This window comes from Azolla caroliniana, unplaced genomic scaffold (genome assembly GCF_043228905.1).
Source record: "Azolla caroliniana isolate FFs.n. ecotype wild unplaced genomic scaffold, voAzoCaro1.0.p SCAF_2, whole genome shotgun sequence".
Classification (NCBI taxonomy): Eukaryota; Viridiplantae; Streptophyta; class Polypodiopsida; order Salviniales; family Salviniaceae; genus Azolla; species Azolla caroliniana.
In genome coordinates this window covers 24440880-24458098 of record NW_028230437.1, presented here as the reverse complement: position 1 = coordinate 24458098, position 17219 = coordinate 24440880, and the positions used below count along the sequence as shown (strand labels likewise).

Sequence of the window (17219 nt, the reverse complement as noted above, 5' to 3'; positions counted from 1 at the left end):
CTTTCAAACAACTCCATTTCTTTCTTTCTTCTTCTTCTTCTTCTTCTTCTTCTTCCTAAAACACAATACAAGTGCAAAAACTAACCATACGGAAACAAGGTTTTGAGTCCAATTGATAGACAGACAGAGAGGCTCTTCATCTCTTCTCAATGGAGGCGTTTCTGCAGAGTTGTGGAAGTTTACTTAAAGAAGCCTCTTCTTATAGACAACAACATATTCAGCTTCCTTTGGTCTCCCACAAGAAGAAGAAGCGATCTTCTTATCATGCACTCAAAACATTGAGCAGTAGTAATTCCAAGCTCCCATGGAGATCTTTGATGAATCTTTCTTTGTCTTCCCGTGTGGGTTTACATTCATCTCCATCTCCATTTTCATCTCCGTCATCAGTTTCTGCATCATCCCAAGGTGTTTATTCAAGACCCCCCCTGTCTCTTTTCTTCCCACATTCTTAATTTGCATGTTCCATGCATGTTCGAGGGTTTAATTGGCCCTTTTGCTATTTTCCAAAACTTTAGTTTGCACTTTTCAACTAGGATTTAGGATTTGGTTCCTTTGTTGGGTGATTCAATATTTGGATTTAGGGTTTAATCAATTTCGTTCTTGTTTTTGTCCATTCGATATTTAGGTTTGGTATTTAGTTTTTGTTTTGGGCGATTCAATCTCTTGTGTAGTTCGTTTTCTTAGCGGCTGTTTCTCATGGATTTAGAGTTTTGTTCTTATGTTTTGGGTGGTTCAATATTTAGGTTTAAGGTTATTTTCTTTTTTCTGGAAGATTCAATATTCTGATTTTAAATGGTTTGGAAGGAATTGAAGATGTTCTTCAATCTTCCTGGAAACTTCAATATTTTTATGTTTTAAATGATGAGTTCCATAGTGATTCAATCCTTTTAATGCATGCAATGAACAATTCAGGTATGGAGGCTAAATTCATAGCTGAATTGGACATTGTGTGCATTAAAATATAAAATCCGTGGTGGCGGTGCCATCATTATCTTTATGCAGCTAAATTTGATTTAGGGTCTAGTGTTCTTTTGAGTGATCAAGTTATTAGGTTTATTTTTCATCTCTGAGTTGCCATTGTATGCGTTAAATATTGCATTTCAATGCCTTTATTCACGTTAATCATATTAGGGTTTAGGCTAGGTCCTTTTTGTTTGGGGTATAGTTCTTTTTTAGGGAGTCTTAATCTTTAAGTTTAATTACCAAATCTGACTTGCTCATTTCATGAGTAAATATCCCCAGCCACATTGCCTTTATTCGCTTTATGAACTCAAATCTTTTTCAGTTTAGGTTTTTGTTACTTGTTTGCATGGTTAGAATTTTCACAGCTACAGTGCTTTTTCTTGGTTATGCTTCCAAATCTTGTTGTAATTCTTTTTCTTCAGGCGATTCAACCTTTAGGTTTCTAACTTATACTTGTCTGGCTTCCTTTATTGCAGTTTCTAGTTCTACATTCCAATGTCTAGTGTACATACAGCCTCTATGCACTGAAATACTATCCTGGCTATAGTGCCATGATTTCCTGTACGCTTGTTTTAACTTTCCTTATGCAAACTTATTATCTTTTGACACTCTTAAAGGGTGTTTCAGTTTTGGGATGTTTATTTAACACAGGTATTGCCACGAAGGAAACAATGGATTTATTATCTTCTCCAATAAGGAGCAAAGATGTAGTAGAAACCAATGGCACATTATATCAAACAGAAGATGTCTCATTAGAGGGAATTCTCCCCATTTCTGATAATGAAGGTGAATCCACAGTGAGCATCACTGTTGTTGGTGCATCTGGTGATCTCGCCAAGAAGAAAATCTTCCCTGCATTATTTGCTCTGTACTATGAAGGCTGCCTCCCAAAGGTGACAAACATGTTGATTTATTGAATGCCATTGTTTTAGAATATTTAATTATTACAGTGAGAGATAGGTGATTTTCCTTTGGGTGGCTTTATCCTTGCATTTTACTCTGGATAGGTATGGTTTAGTTACCCTTTCTGTATTACTTGTATGTTATCTGCTCACACATAACTTGATTAGGAGTTAATAATAGTAATCAAAATAAGCCTCCCGGTGGAAAACACAAATGCCCATGTTTCGGATGCTAGACCTAGGGTTTACGGATGTGTCTGGGCAAGCAACCATTTTGAATATTTCATTTCGTTCTGCTTATTTCTTTCATTAAACATTAGTTTACTTTATTTCTAACATTAGTTTAACAAGTATTGCCTACTATTTCTGTGTTGGCCTGAGTGATAAGCACATAAGTCTGATATAATGGCAATTAATCTGGGTTTCAGCATTTCACAATTTTTGGATATGCTCGAAGCAAGATGACAGATGCAGATCTTCGCGAGACAATTAGCGAAACACTAAATTGCAGGATTGATCAGCAGTATTTCCCTCTTCTCTTTTTATACTTCTTGTGATCTTTTCAGAAAAAAATGGTGAATTCATTTTTTGGAGATTTAATTCATTCCAGGGAAAACTGTGACGATAAAATGGAGAAATTTCTGATGCGTTGTTTCTATCAAACAGGACAGTACGACTCCGTAGAAGATTTTAGGAAACTAGACACAGAGTTAAAGGCTCATGAGGTAATGTTGTAGCAATGTTTGTCAGGATGTCATTCAATCTAAAATATATATTAATGGGTTATATCTATCATAGCATCATTTTATTTGGAAATTCATACAGGGAAGCAGGATTGCCAATAGGTTATTCTATCTGTCAATCCCACCCAATATATTTATTGATGTTGCAAGATGTGCCAGCGGTGCTTCATACTCAACCCAAGGTTGGACTCGCGTTATTGTAGAAAAGCCGTTTGGAAGAGACTCAGAATCCTCTGCCGAGCTGACAAGAGGCCTCAAACAATTTTTTGCAGAAGAACAGATTTATAGGTTCATATCTTTAACTTAATGGATTCTGATAAATGTGAGTTATTGCATCTAAAAGATCATGTATTTGCAGGATAGACCATTATTTGGGAAAGGAACTCGTTGAAAACCTGTCGATTTTAAGATTCTCCAACCTTGTGTTTGAACCGTTATGGTCCCGGCAATACATAAGAAATGTTCAATTTCTATTTTCTGAAGACTTTGGAACTGAGGGCCGTGGAGGGTAATTATACAAATTCAACCCTTGAATTTGCAGCACCATATCATTAGCGGCACCCTTGCATACGCAACCTCATAGAATTATTGACTTGCATGCATACACAATAATATATCATTAAAGATCACAACCTTGCATAAGCAACAAAATATGATGCATGGCTATATCGTGTGATGGTTGCATTGTTATTAATGGGTGATTTTTTTCATCTTACAGTTATTTTGATAACTATGGTATTATACGGGATATCATGCAGAACCACTTACTGCAGTTGGTGGCTCTCTTTGCAATGGAGCCTCCTGTGAGTTTAGATGCAGAGGATATGAGGAATGAGAAGGTAACAAATACTTTATTTATTTATTTTCTTGCTTTTCAGACATTGTTTGTAGGTTTTCATCATTGAAAAGCTTCCTTATCTTTTGTCACCTTAATTCTCTAAATTTTGCTTTACATTTTTGGTTCATGGTAAGTTGTTTTATTTCAGGTAAAAGTACTTCGATCGATGAGGACTTTGAACTTGGATGATGTTGTGGTTGGACAGTACAAAAGTCATGTAAGGGGTGGAGTGAAGTACCCAGGGTACACAGATGATAAAACCGTTCCTTCAAACAGCATCACACCCACCTTTGCTGCTGCAGCTTTGTTCATTGATAATGCCCGATGGGATGGTGTACCTTTCCTTCTGAAAGCTGGAAAAGCTTTACACAGTCGAAGGTACGAGATTCTCATCTTCAATTGTCATTTTAAAGTCCGGGTCCTGTTCCCATAGTACCATGGACTAGCATAAACTTCAAGGTTCTCAATACGTTTCAATCTATCCATGGTGTATGTAAAGAAATATTGCTGGGCCTGCAAATGTTACTTCCATTTGACATATAAACAAGTCATGTCTCCATAATGAGCATCAAATGCTAAAACCAATTAGGGTAAACCTATTAGTATATTAGGATATTTAAGCAAGCTTACAGGATTATAGTGTAATCTAATATATTGTTGATGATACATACTTGCGTTGACTAGAGAATTTAATTCATCTAGATTCTGGGATGCTCATATAGATTATGGACAATAATTGTGTGAGCATGAGCCCTCGGGTGAGGTGCATATATTAATGGTGATAGAAGAGCCAGATAATTAAATGATAGTGGTTTGCAGTAGACGTAAGTTCATATAACAAATGACTGAGAATCACACTACACCTCTAAGCCTATAATTCATAAGGTAATCCAATAATGGAGAAATTAGGTAAACCTATCTTGTAGCATCATTCTCTTCTTTATGTTCTTAGGATGGAGATTAGGGTTCAATTCCGCCACGTACCAGGGAATCTATATAAAAGAAGCTTTGGAACGGACATGGATCAAGCTACTAATGAACTTGTGATACGAATCCAGCCAGATGAAGCTATCTATCTGAAGATTAATAACAAGATACCGGGACTCGGCATGAGATTGGATCGAAGTAACCTCAACTTGCATTATGCTGACAGGTTGGCACTTTTCATTATCTTCAACCTAAAACAGTAATGGAAAGACACGAAAATACTCCAACAATTACGAATTACCCTAATCTTTCAAACTTTAAATGATTACCTGTGTTGTTTGAAAACTTAAGGGTACTCTACTAATGTTCAAGACTTAGGGGTGAATACCCAACAATTTCGGTCCTGGTATCTTGAGATTTCGTTTCACAATCGATGCAGGTACTCACGAGAGATACCAGATGCGTATGAGCGCTTATTATTAGATGCCATTGAAGGTGAAAGGCGACTTTTTATTCGTAGCGATGAGCTTGATGCTGCATGGGCTATCTTTACGCCTTTACTCAAAGAGCTTGAAATGAGAAAGGTGGCTCCTGAACTCTATCCATACAGGAGCCGTGGACCTGCTGGAGCATATTATTTGGCTGCAAAATACAATGTACAATGGGGAGATATGAATGTCGAAGTGAAAGCCTAAGCTAGAGTTGTGTGCTGAAGGTAAATGGTTAGCCCCATTGTACTAGACAATTTGGCAGTGTGAATTATTACAATAGCCAGGAGTGGAGGGTATTTTTCCCAACAGCTGACAACTCCTCAAAACCTGAAAGGAAGATATAGCTTATTTATTTCATACCCCTTAAAGCGAAATTTTACTTAGTGACAATGTCTTCATAGATAGTGCTAGAAACTCAAATCTATCTATGATTTCATTGAATGGAGGTTCTCAATTCATTGTGGATTGTTCAACAATAAGGTGCCTTGAGAGTAATGTATCAAAACAAATCATTAATTGTTAGTAAAGTTTTGTCCATACTTTGAATGTCTTTCCTGTTCTAGGTGAATATTTTCTTGTTTTAGTTTTGAACATTTAGCAAAAGTATCTTTATCCTTGTTAAAGTTTTAAAAGTTTCATAATAACAATCATTGTTCAGTATGTGCACTAGAAACTAAGCATAATGGCACCATAGAGAGAGTGAGTATATGGTACATTTACCAACTTTAATGATTAGTCATGCTCTTCAATTATATACAACTCAATTATATAATTAGTCATGCTTTTCACTTATATAACTTACATTCAAGAACTTATACATAATTTGCTTTAATGGGTTTCTTATTACGCTGTATATTTCCTACATGTATGTTTCTTATAACTGCGTACATGTATGACAGTAGTCTCAAAAACTAGAAGAGATACATGTACTTCAGCCTGTCGTCTATAAAAGCTCTATACTGCCCCCTTCTAGTTGAATGTTACATCTCTCCCAATCAAAATTCACGTTTATAAGCCCAGTTTCCTGCAATATATCATTTTATAGACGACAGGCTGAAGTTTTCAAATTTTCAATCATACTTTGAAATTCGAATTGAATGAATGCAAGGATGTAACAATGAACATCAAAACCAAAGGAGACATAAACATGAAAACTCCTTTACTATATCATCAATAGACTAAAAAATCAATAAACTAAATAAGATTCTTGTTTATAATTTGCACAAAGATCCAAAAAAGATTTTCATGAACATGATCAAAACATCAAAAACATGGGCCTAGGAAATACAGTGATAGGTTCCTGTGACTCAACAAAAAATATAAGCCCAAAATGCTTTATCAAAATATTGGTAATAAGTATATCTTTGGGGGCCACATTATTTGTCAAAATCATCACTGCTTGACTGTCAGAATAAAACATTGAAGTATAATGAAAGGCTTTGTTGTGGATTTTCAGATCCTAAACCCTTTTAACGTAATTATTTTCGTTTTTAGGAAGGACAGACTGCTCAATCATCACAACATAATTTTCTGAGCTCCAATGCCTTTGAGCTACAGATGGCCATGTAATACAAATGTATAGATTGGGCACAAAATTTTATGAAAGCGTTTGAGAATTGCAGATAAAGCTGCCAAAATAGTTGTTTAGACGCTTTACACCTTAATAGACTCTACAGCTTTCCGGGCTGCATCATCAAGATCCTCAGCTGCAATTATCGTCATTCCACTTTCCTGACAATATCTCAAACAAGAAAACATGATCAGCATCATTAGGGAAAACAGCAGAAGCTCGGTGTAAACTCTGCATACAAAAAATTACCTTGAGTATGCTCTTCCCCATATCAACATTTGTGCCTTCCAATCGAACAATCAAAGGTACTTCAAGAGAGACCTAATCCAATAATCAAAGGTTAAGAGGTAGCTATAATCCAATTAATTTTCCAATTCGCAAAGAATCATGATGTCAGTTACACCTGCTTCGCTGCATTAACAATGCCACTCGCAATAACATCACATTTCATTATGCCACCAAAGATATTGACAAGAATTGCCTTCACCCTAGAGTCTGAAGTCAGGATTTTGAATGCTTCAACAACCTTCAGGAATACAAGAAAATAGAATGATGTACATATTATACAAGGGTTTGATTAAAGTTGAGAAAAAGATGGCACTGCTATGAAACCTGGCCTTCTGATGCATTGCCTCCGACATCAAGGAAGTTAGCCGGTGTGCCTCCATGCAACTTTATAATGTCCATTGTGGCCATTGCCAAGCCAGCACCATTAACCATACACCCAATCTCTCCATCTAGACCAATGTAATTCAAGTCTGCTTCGGCTGCTGCAACCTACATATAATTTCAAATATAATGAGTTTATTGATGGAAATCACATGTCAAACAATAATTGTGGCCATTTGGGGAAACAAAGAAAAACTCAGATATTTTGGAGTTTCTCCCTAAAATACCTCTCTGGGATCTTCTTGTGAAGTGTCACGCAACGCAAATACATCTTGTTGTCGGAATGCTGCATTGTCATCAAAATTGAGTTTTGCATCTGCTGCAACCAGTTTTCCATCTGAGGTCTCTGCTAATGGATTGATCTACAGATGACAAAACAAAGTGTTAGGACATTAGGTGAAGCCATTTAAGATTCAGTAAATCCCAAAAAATATACTCACTTCCAGTAGAGTGCAATCCTTTTCACTGAACAATTTGTAAAGATTTTTAATCTGTTCAATAGCTGCTGCCTTCTCTGAGACTTGCAGATTTAGACCATCAACCACTTTTGCAGCTTCAGTATCAGTTATACCTGTCCATATATCCACAGGGACCTGATCCCTTCCAGAGATTTCACAGTCAGACAAGTTTAGATGATATCATAATACAGAGACTGTAAGAGTTCAAACCTTTATGATCATATCTGGATACTTCTCTGCAAGGTCCTCAATACTGGTTCCACCCTTACTGCATGCAATAATGACCTAAAGTAGCCAATAATCAGACCTAAATTTTATCAAGCAGTATTCAGGTCTTTTAATGAGCAAAAGAAACTCAATAAATCTAGGCACAATACTGACGTCTGGAACCACAACTCATTAAGACTATTATCCATGGCTAACATTTGTTTCAGCTCTATATACACAGATGAAACTTCACAATTATAGGAGACCCATTATTCAGTGTCCTATACCCATTCACTATCCTGATTAATTCTGTTATACCTAACCATGTTATGGGCTTACATACTCATGGCTAGGAACAGATATTAAAAGCAAAATAAATTTATATGCATAGTCTACGTTTGCATCTAAATTTTATGGGGTATATATGGAAAGGATACTTACTGGTCCAGCACTGGCACGATCAAGAGCTATAGCAAAGTACATCTCATTTACGAGAGAGAGCTTTTCACATACATATACCTACACCAAAAAGAGAAATTAATAGACAGAGAAACAGTTCTAAGAGATCCACTTCAGTTTACTAACTTCATAATTGTGTGTTTAGGTTTTTCACTCAGAAAACAAACATATAGTCTACCTCATTTACGGGTTTACCAGCAGGACCAGACTGTTTAGTTACAAGGATTCCACCTAGCATGCTGCCTACATAGAAAATTAATATATAATCAGTTTTAATTGTGTACATAGAAGTCATGCTCTCATATTTCTCACATCTTCAATGTCAACGGTAAAGGACAGTTCAACCAGTAAACCACCTAGACCCTATCCAATCAGCAACATGTCATGTGATTTTCCAGGAAGTTTCCATGTAGGACCTGAACTTATGATTCAGGATCTTAACTTTACAATTGTAGGGTAAATAACACGATAAATAGGATAATCTTGAAGTTTGGTATTCTCTTTAATGCAGGACTTCTGTATTCAATCAAAACATTGTATAGGAAAGTAGCTGGAATTTATTTGAAATAGAGTACAGCTATAAGCCTGTCCAAGTATTGGTCTATCCCATTTGTAGGCCCATCTGCATTACATTTTCCAATTCACGTTTTAAATTGAAAAAATTGAAATGACAATATACACAAACCTGCAACTTGTTCCACTTCATTCCTCTTGGCGACATGTACTCCACCTTTGAATCCACTTTTGAAAGTTCCTAAACCTCGACCCCCAGCCAATATTTGACTTTTCACAACCAGCTGCAAACAACAGTCCACAACAAAAATAAAATGCAAAGAGCTGTCAGCTTTTGGTGACTGCATTTGCTGTATATGAACCAATACATGTGCTAGCTTTTAAAACCCACAACTTCCTATATGTAAAAAGGATAATATAAATTGCATAAAATAAGCCATCTAGCTCATTATGTACATTCCTTGCATTCCCCGCACATGAATTCAACTTAGCACTTACAAGTTCACTGCTTCTCACATTTCATTAGATAAAATTTAAAAAGAATACAGCACACAAAACATAGATAGATAACAATTTTATTTAATACTAGGCCAACATACATATCAGATGAAGAATCAAGCAAGAATTGAACATCTAATAAGTTTACTCTTTGTTATTATATGATAACCATGACGACTCACTTAGTTTAGCATATTCACGATATACGCAGCCGGAACAAATAGGAAATTTTTTGAAGCATAGAAAGTGTTTTCATACAATAAAAACTATGATATCAGGATACCCTTATAATTGGCATACATATATGCACGCAAGTATCAAGTACAATGTTAGCAAGATGCATTTTAATCCCATACATACCTCCTCATCAGTGGGAAAGTTTTGCTTCAGTGCATCATTGATCTCTGTGAGAGAAGATATGGCAACACCTTTAGGCACATTCACTCCATATTGACTCATCAGTTTAGCACCCTGCAAAAGGAAGATTATATTTTGACTTGATCCTTACAAAAGTTTGTACAAAGGTAGCATTCTTCACTCATATTTGGAAGGGAAAATAAAAACCATTATCAATATCAACAAAGCTAAAAAACCCTAATAGATAGTAGGTTTCTTCCTCTCATTTTCTTTCTTGCATTTCTTTTCACCTCTTAAAAATCGAGTTGAAACGATAACATGCTTTTTCTCATCTTTTCCCGTCTTCCTTGAAATGGAAAGCCACTCCCTTGTCATTGAAACCCTAAAAACTCAAAAATATGGTAGTCTTCTTTTCTACAATAGGATCGCATTTAAGCTCCTTTCTTGATTCTTACTGAAAAACCGTACGCTTAATGTGGTAACATTTCTTTGCTCGTCTTTTTCGCTTCTTATGGAAAGGAAAAGCATATGCTTGACATCAAAAAGTATTCTTCTCCGATCTGTTTGCTTTTTTAGAAAGGAATAACTTTTCTTGAGATTGAAACATGTTATCATCTTCCTTTGATCTTCATTTTTTGAGAATGAAAATCATACTCTTCAGATCAAAAAGCATTCTTTCCTGATCTAATTTTTTCTTCTTCTTTGAAAAGGAAGCTCTTTCACTTGAGAAAGAAAAAAGAAGAAGGGAAAAAGAAAACTCGAAAATGTAGCGTTTTTCTCATAATATATTTCCTTGTTCATGGGAAAATCACAGAAGGTAACACGTTTTTGCTCATCTGCTTTGCTTCTTCTAGACAATGAAATGCTGCGGTAACCTTTGAGATCTAAAAAGAGAAAAGAACAGACCTGATATTCATGGATGTTGAGGTGACGAACTTGCTGATGCTGCGACGAGAAAAGAGACGATCGCAAGAGGGAAGCTGTACGGCGAGCAGCTCTGATCGCCATTTCTGCAGAAATGGAAACAACCAAAAAATGAGATCAGAAACGAAGTAACAGATAATTAGATAAAGAATCCGAAAGGCGAAGATATAAGCAAAATTAGGTTAGGCGTAATAAATTTAAAAAAAGGAAAATCGACATCAGAAATGCAGTAACGGGGAAAGGCAGGGGCAAAAGAAAAACAAGGATAAGCATCAGAGATGCGAAGAGACGAGACAGACAAACCTGGACGAGCTCGCAGCAGGGACAGACAGACGGAGACGGAAGAAAAGAGAAAGTCCCGATCGAGACTTCAAGCAAAAGAGTAGAAGAACAAGAAGAAATGCAGAGAAAAACCTCTCTCTCGATCGAGACTTGGAGAAGAAGAAGAAGAAGAAGAAGAAGAGGTGCAGAAACAGTAATTTTTTGTTTAGGGAGATAGATGTTGGATCAATGACCTTTTTTCTTCTTCTTCTTCTTCTTCTTCTTCTTCTTTGTTTCTTCTTCTTCTTCGGTTCAAGTTGTGTAGGGTTTGTTTGTTTATGACCAATTTGTGTGATAAAAACAACTCTCACTCACTCCATTAGCATGTTTGTCTTTCTCTTGTATCCTCACAATGCACCCCCCCATTGGGTCAAAGAAAACGGTAGAACATCATATGACCTGTGAGACCGGAAATACTCAATTTCACGTAATACATGTCAAAGTGAGCCACGGCTCTTGATGCTCAAGAAGGAACTTTACCAACGATTGTTGCAATTGAGAGAGTGCACATTGTGACTCTTATGAGAAAATTCGTGCAAGGCTTTGGGGTTTGGTCGAAGACGTGTGGAAAATCATAGTCGAATGTGATCAAAGATAGAGAGAGAGAGAGAGAGAGAGAGAGAGAGAGCATTTGTATTCAAAGTGTGATACTCACAAACTCGTTTGCATATTCGAGTACTCTCATCACTTTGTGCCCCGACGCCTTGTCTCACATCACGATGCATGTGTGAGGTAAGTTGCATGGAAGCAGTGGTTCAGATGGCAGACAATGGGATAGGCTATGACATGTATGGATGTTACGGTTTCCCCATTTGACAATGAATATGCTTTTGTAGTTAGATGCAGCATACGTAGTATAATGTGTGAAGCGTAAGCCTCTACATTTTTCCCGTATCATGATACATCAGCGTTGCAAAAATGCCTCGTTTACATAGGAGTCTAGTGATGCATCACGAAGAAAATGTGTTGCATTCCATCTTCCAAACCCTATTTTGATATCTTGCATCCAACTAAAATACAATGTTTTGCTTTTACGTATCTTTTGGATCTTTTTGTTTGCTTCCGTGGGATTCTAGGAAGTCAATGTGAGGGACTATTTTGAACCTGAAGCATTTATTCGATAACCCTTTCCATGGGCATGATCTCACTGGGAAGTGATTTCATTATGCACAAAATGGATTCCCAATATCCATGAATGAACAATTTGTACTGGAGGTCCAACAACATGCGATCATCACGACGTCGACACTCTTAATGAAAATATGATAGTAGGGTTAGATGCAATAACCTTTTTGTGAGATGATATGTTACGGGCATGACCATATAATATCCCGTGGTAAGAATTTACCGTAGTATTCTATACACGTGGATAAGTGTGAGGGTTAAACGAGAGTGTAAAGAAGGGGAGGATTACTTTTAATCCTCAGGATTGAGACAACCCATTAGGTCAAGTGTGAACTTGCCTGGGGGCCTTGGGTATCGCAATAAATAAGAGGCCTAGCTACCCTCATTTGATCATCTTTTGACTACATCGAGACTCTGCTCGTGTGGTGGGTCAACTCTTGTAGCGAGCGCGCCAGCACCAGGTACGACTCGACGCCACGACGGTGGTATGGGACGCCGATCGAGGCTCGAGTCCGTCTCGATCCCTTCGCTCGGGGGTGGTCGGGTGGATCGACACCCTTCTTTCTCTTTCTCCTTTCTATCTTTCATTTCTTTATCCTTATCTTAAGCTTACTTTAGTACTTAGATCTCTAATATTAGGTATCAGATTTTTGTACTAATGTTTCTTTGTTTTTCATTTGTCTTTTGATTGATGCTGGTCGATCGTTGTGTGGTTGGCCTTGATCCAGACAACGATCAACAAAGAACTTCGATAACTCTTTCCATAATTTTTCTTTTTATTCTCTCTTCTCCCATCTAATCATGTGTTTAGTTTATATGTAATTTTTTTCATTAAGTCAATGATGTTGTAGTGGTCTTTAGTTGATTATCTAAAACGTTTACATATGTGCACGAGGTCAATACCTCGTTTGACATATTAATAATATGTGATGAGTGTCGTATGCGTACGAGGTTAATACCTCAATTACGTATTACGTTCACGAACATATGTTACGTTTGCGTATGAGTTTAATACCTTGATTTGTTGTAAACGATATGCGTTTGGTCTCGTATGCGTAAGAGGTCAATACCTCCATTGCGTATTATGATGATCTCTTATTTGTGGATGTTTCGTGTGCGTAGAGGTATATACCTCGATTACGTATCTCGATCACATCATTTGTGGCTATTTAATATAACGATATGTTTAATATAGGCATATGTGGTCACATATATACGTATTTGATCGTATATATGTGATAAGTAAACATATGTGTATATTCGTTATTACGTGATTATATCGAAAGTTGTCCTTGTCGGGAAAAGGATGTTGGTGGCCGTCCTCACATTTTTGTGAGAATGGCGTGGTCACCATCCCTTTTTCAACAATTTTTTATTGTTGATAACCCCGTTGATGACCTCGATTTCGTTACGTAAAGAAACGCCAATAGCCATAATGATGTTGAGTACGTAGGGCTTGACCCACTTCAAGTGAGGTCGCTCCAATGACACACGTATCCAACATCCCTCCCTCGTTACATGGATACGATGCCTCCATGAGCTCGTTCTTACGAGAGGCATTCGTAATGACGTGACCATGTGATGGCCCACGTGAGCCTACTACGAAACAAGGGTTCATTTGGCTTCACCATTAGGTTGCACTTTGGCGTATGCCATCGTAATTACGAGACTTGAGGTTAGGTAACGTACCAACATAGTTTTGGTAAATGAGGGCGAAATAAGGACCCTTGACATATATGTTCTTTTAAAAAAACATATATGATCAATTGCCTCGCATATCTCTTATACGCATCAAACATTAAGCATTCGAGAACAACAACTTACTTGGTTGGCTCAAGTGTTTAATGTATTTGTTCTCGAGGTCTCGAGTTCAAATATGACCAAGACCATACAACATCCTTGATACATATGACTATAACACATGTTTAGACTTAAGGTCTAAGTGCACCTCGGGGTCCTCGTAATAGGACTTAAAGAGCCGAAACCACTTATGTGGGCACCGAAACATAGTTTATTGTTCACATTTTTTTCGTGTATAAACTATTCATGATGCGAACATACATGGTTGAGCCTCGGGGAGCCAACATAAAAAAATTGATATAGAGATCAGGGAAAGACATTTATTTGTCACCCCCATGGTTTTTAAAACACCTTTGTGTTACCATGTAACCTGATCTTGAACCTCATCTCATACGTCTAGAGGGGTATTGACGTGAGATAATGATATCGATTAATGCTCGCCCATGATATGTTTACATCACGACATGATGTTATGACTATATCTCTGACCTTATCCTATTTCTTTTCCAGAAATAATCTTTAATGGCTCAAATTAACGACCCGATGTCATCCGCTCAAGCGGAAGGAACTCAAGGGAATCCTCTTGGACAAATGTCCACTGAGATGTATTTGGCACAAATAACCCAATACCTTAGTTTCACCGCTCAACAGATGACCAAACTTCAGCAATCTCAGAGTGCTCTTGAGGCACGTGTCATTAGTCTACAACGTGAGACTAATAGACCTGATGAGCGACAAGGTGAACCATCATTTGTCGTTAAGCCATTTACCGGAGACAAAAAGGAAAGAACCGAAGAAGCAATCTGCACATGGCTGGGACGATGGGAGTCTCATTTTGAGCTCTATCCCACGCCAGATAGTACGAAGATTGCATATGTCGGCCGAGAACTCGGGGGTAAGGCCGCCGCCTGGTAGCGTGGGCTCCGTATTATGGGGAAATTGCCCGATACCTGGACAGACTTTGTCACGGTTTTTAAGGGCCAATTTCTGCAACCTCCCTCTCGAACTGAGGCAGCACAAGCTTTAATGAACCTCTCTAGCAGGAAATTTTCCTCGCTAGAAGACTATGTTCACCATGCTAGAACCCAAATCCAAAAATCATTAACATATTTTGAACAACAACAACTTGATGAAATCTTAAATGATTTTCATGATGTTTTTCCAAGTGAACTACCTGATGGGTTACCTCCTAAACGTAATATAGACCATCGTATAGATATTGTACCTAGTGTTGCACCAATAAGTATACCTCCGTATCGCTTAAGTCGATCCGAAGAAGATGAGGTATCTAAGCAACTCAAGGACTATTTACGAATGGGTTATATACGTTATAGTAAACCTCCATGGAGTGCACCAGTTCTCTTGGTTAAAAAGAAAGAGGGCACATGTCGTATGTGTATTAATTACCGACGCTTGAATAAAGTGACGATCAAAAATTCGTATCCATTGCCCCGGGCTGACGATCTAATTGACCGTCTCCAGGGAGCTCGGTATTTTACGAAACTTGATCTCCGTACTGGCTACCATCAAATAAGAATAAGTGAGGACGATGTTCCTAAAACGGCATTTCGTACGCGCTATGGCCATTACGAGTTTTTGGTTATGCCTTTTGGTTTGACCAATGCTCCGGCTACTTTTCAACAAGAAATGAATGACATTTTTCGAGAACAACTTGGAAAATTTGTCGTTATTTTCTTGGATGATATTTTAGTTTATAGCCGTACATTACAAGAACATGCTAGACATGTCCGCTTTGTTTTACAAACATTGAGTGACAAACAGTTTTATGCGAAGATCTCAAAATGTGAGTTCTTCAAGAAATCAATTATTTATCTAGGACATCTCATAACCGAACGAGGAGTTGAAATTGATCCTTCTCGCATTGAGAAAATCAAGCTTTGGCCCACTCTTCGGAATATTCGAGAAGTTCGATCATTCCTTGGTTTTGTGGGGTTTTTGCGAAAGTCTCTTCGTAATTACTCCCAATTGACGACGCCGTTTACTGATATTTTAAAAGGTCAAACGCGTAAGTCTACAAAACCTATTATGTGGAATGCTACACTAGACCTCGCCTTTAAGGAACTCAAGGACCTGGTTTGCAAGGCTCCTTCACTTCTTTTACCTGATCCTTCAAAACCTTTTGAGGTTGAAACCGATGCAAGCGACTATGCTATAGGTGTTGTCTTGTATCAAGATGGTAAACCAATAGCATTCGAGAGTAAGAAACTTGATTTTGCTCAATGTCGGTATACCGTTCAAGAAAAGGAATTATTTGCAGTTATACATGCGCTCAAAACATGGCGCCATTATCTTTATGGAAATCACTTTGTGGTAACTACGGACCACAAGTCCTTGAAATATTTTTGTGACCAACAAGACCTGAAAGGTCGTAAGGCACGATGGGCTGATCTCATCCAGGACTTTGATTTTTCCATACGATATCGTAAAGGTTCCATGAACACTGTCGCTGATGCACTAAGTCGCATCCGTGAAGTTAACATGCTTAGCTTCACTGCAATATCACCAGATCTTTATGATCACCTTCGAGGAAAGTATCCTGATGACAGTTATTTCGCAAAATACTGGGCAAGAGTTGAGTCTGGAACAGACACCACCACATCCTCGAAGGAATACTTCCACATTGCTAACGGTTTGCTCTACCGTAATGGGAAGGTTTGTGTTCTAGATTTATCCGAGGTCAAAAAGAGGATTCTTTTTTAATGCCATGATGCACCCTCAGCAGGGCACCCTGGAATACATCGTACACTCGTTCTCATCTCCACTCAATTTTATTGGCCTAAGATGCGTCCTGACATACATAGCTATGTGACTAAATGTCACCAGTGTCAGGTTAACAAAGCCGAGCGACTAAAAGCCGCAGGACTTTTACATCCCTTGGACATTCCCAATAATAAGTGGGAAAGTATATCCATGGATTTTATTGTTAGCCTTCCTCGCACCCAAAAAGGTCATGATGCCATCTGGGTTGTCGTTGATCGACTAACTAAAATGGCCAGATTTATTGCTACTAAAACCACGGTAACAGCTCCTGAATTGGCGTACCAATTCGTTGATGAATTGTTTCGTTTTTATGGGTTACCGATGGATATCGTGAGTGATCGAGATCCAAAGTTTACTAGTGACTTCTGGACACAAGTCTTTAAGAAGTTAGAAACTACGTTGAGCATGAGCTCCACGGATCATCCTCAATCCGATGGACAGGCAGAACGAGTAAATCAAATTATTGAGGACATGCTTCGAGCATACGTTGGTGCAAAACCAACAAAATGGGAACGTTATCTCCCAATTTTGGAGTTTGCTTATAACAGCTCCAAGCATACGTCGACGAGATATAGTCCTTTTATGTTGATGTATGGTTTTCAGCCACGAGCCCCGATTGATGTTAATATACATCATGATGAGTTGCAAAGTACGCAAAACTTTCTTCGGGATA

General features: G+C 37.8%; 2 protein-coding genes across 3 annotated transcripts; one reads left to right on the top strand and one right to left on the bottom strand.

Moving 5' to 3' along the window:
• The first annotated feature begins 2 nt into the window (after positions 1–2).
• LOC147867732 (glucose-6-phosphate 1-dehydrogenase 2, chloroplastic-like) lies at positions 3–5401 on the top strand. Of its 2 annotated transcripts, XM_087315527.1 has the most exons (11): positions 3–405; positions 1615–1856; positions 2294–2388; positions 2476–2590; positions 2691–2896; positions 2967–3116; positions 3327–3447; positions 3595–3824; positions 4399–4599; positions 4813–5107; positions 5145–5401. In XM_087315527.1, the coding sequence occupies exons 1-10, from the start codon at positions 150–152 to the stop codon at positions 5066–5068; spliced, it is 1872 nt and encodes a 623-aa protein (XP_087171653.1). In that variant the 5' UTR covers positions 3–149; the 3' UTR covers positions 5069–5107; positions 5145–5401. The 2 variants fall into 2 exon arrangements, with proteins under 2 accessions (XP_087171653.1, XP_087171652.1); XM_087315526.1 differs by having other exon boundaries at positions 4813–5401.
• Positions 5402–6184: 783 nt separating this feature from the next.
• On the bottom strand, positions 6185–10952 carry LOC147867731 (ATP citrate lyase (ACL) family protein). The gene is made up of 13 exons (XM_087315525.1): positions 10823–10952; positions 10502–10605; positions 9599–9709; positions 8913–9024; positions 8406–8470; positions 8210–8287; positions 7772–7846; positions 7544–7696; positions 7331–7465; positions 7047–7211; positions 6838–6960; positions 6684–6755; positions 6185–6595 (listed from the first exon to the last, which is right to left on the bottom strand). Exons 2-13 carry the CDS (start codon positions 10601–10603, stop codon positions 6518–6520), a joined length of 1269 nt encoding a protein of 422 aa, XP_087171651.1. The 5' UTR covers positions 10604–10605; positions 10823–10952; the 3' UTR covers positions 6185–6517.
• Between the last annotated feature and the right edge of the window lie 6267 nt (positions 10953–17219).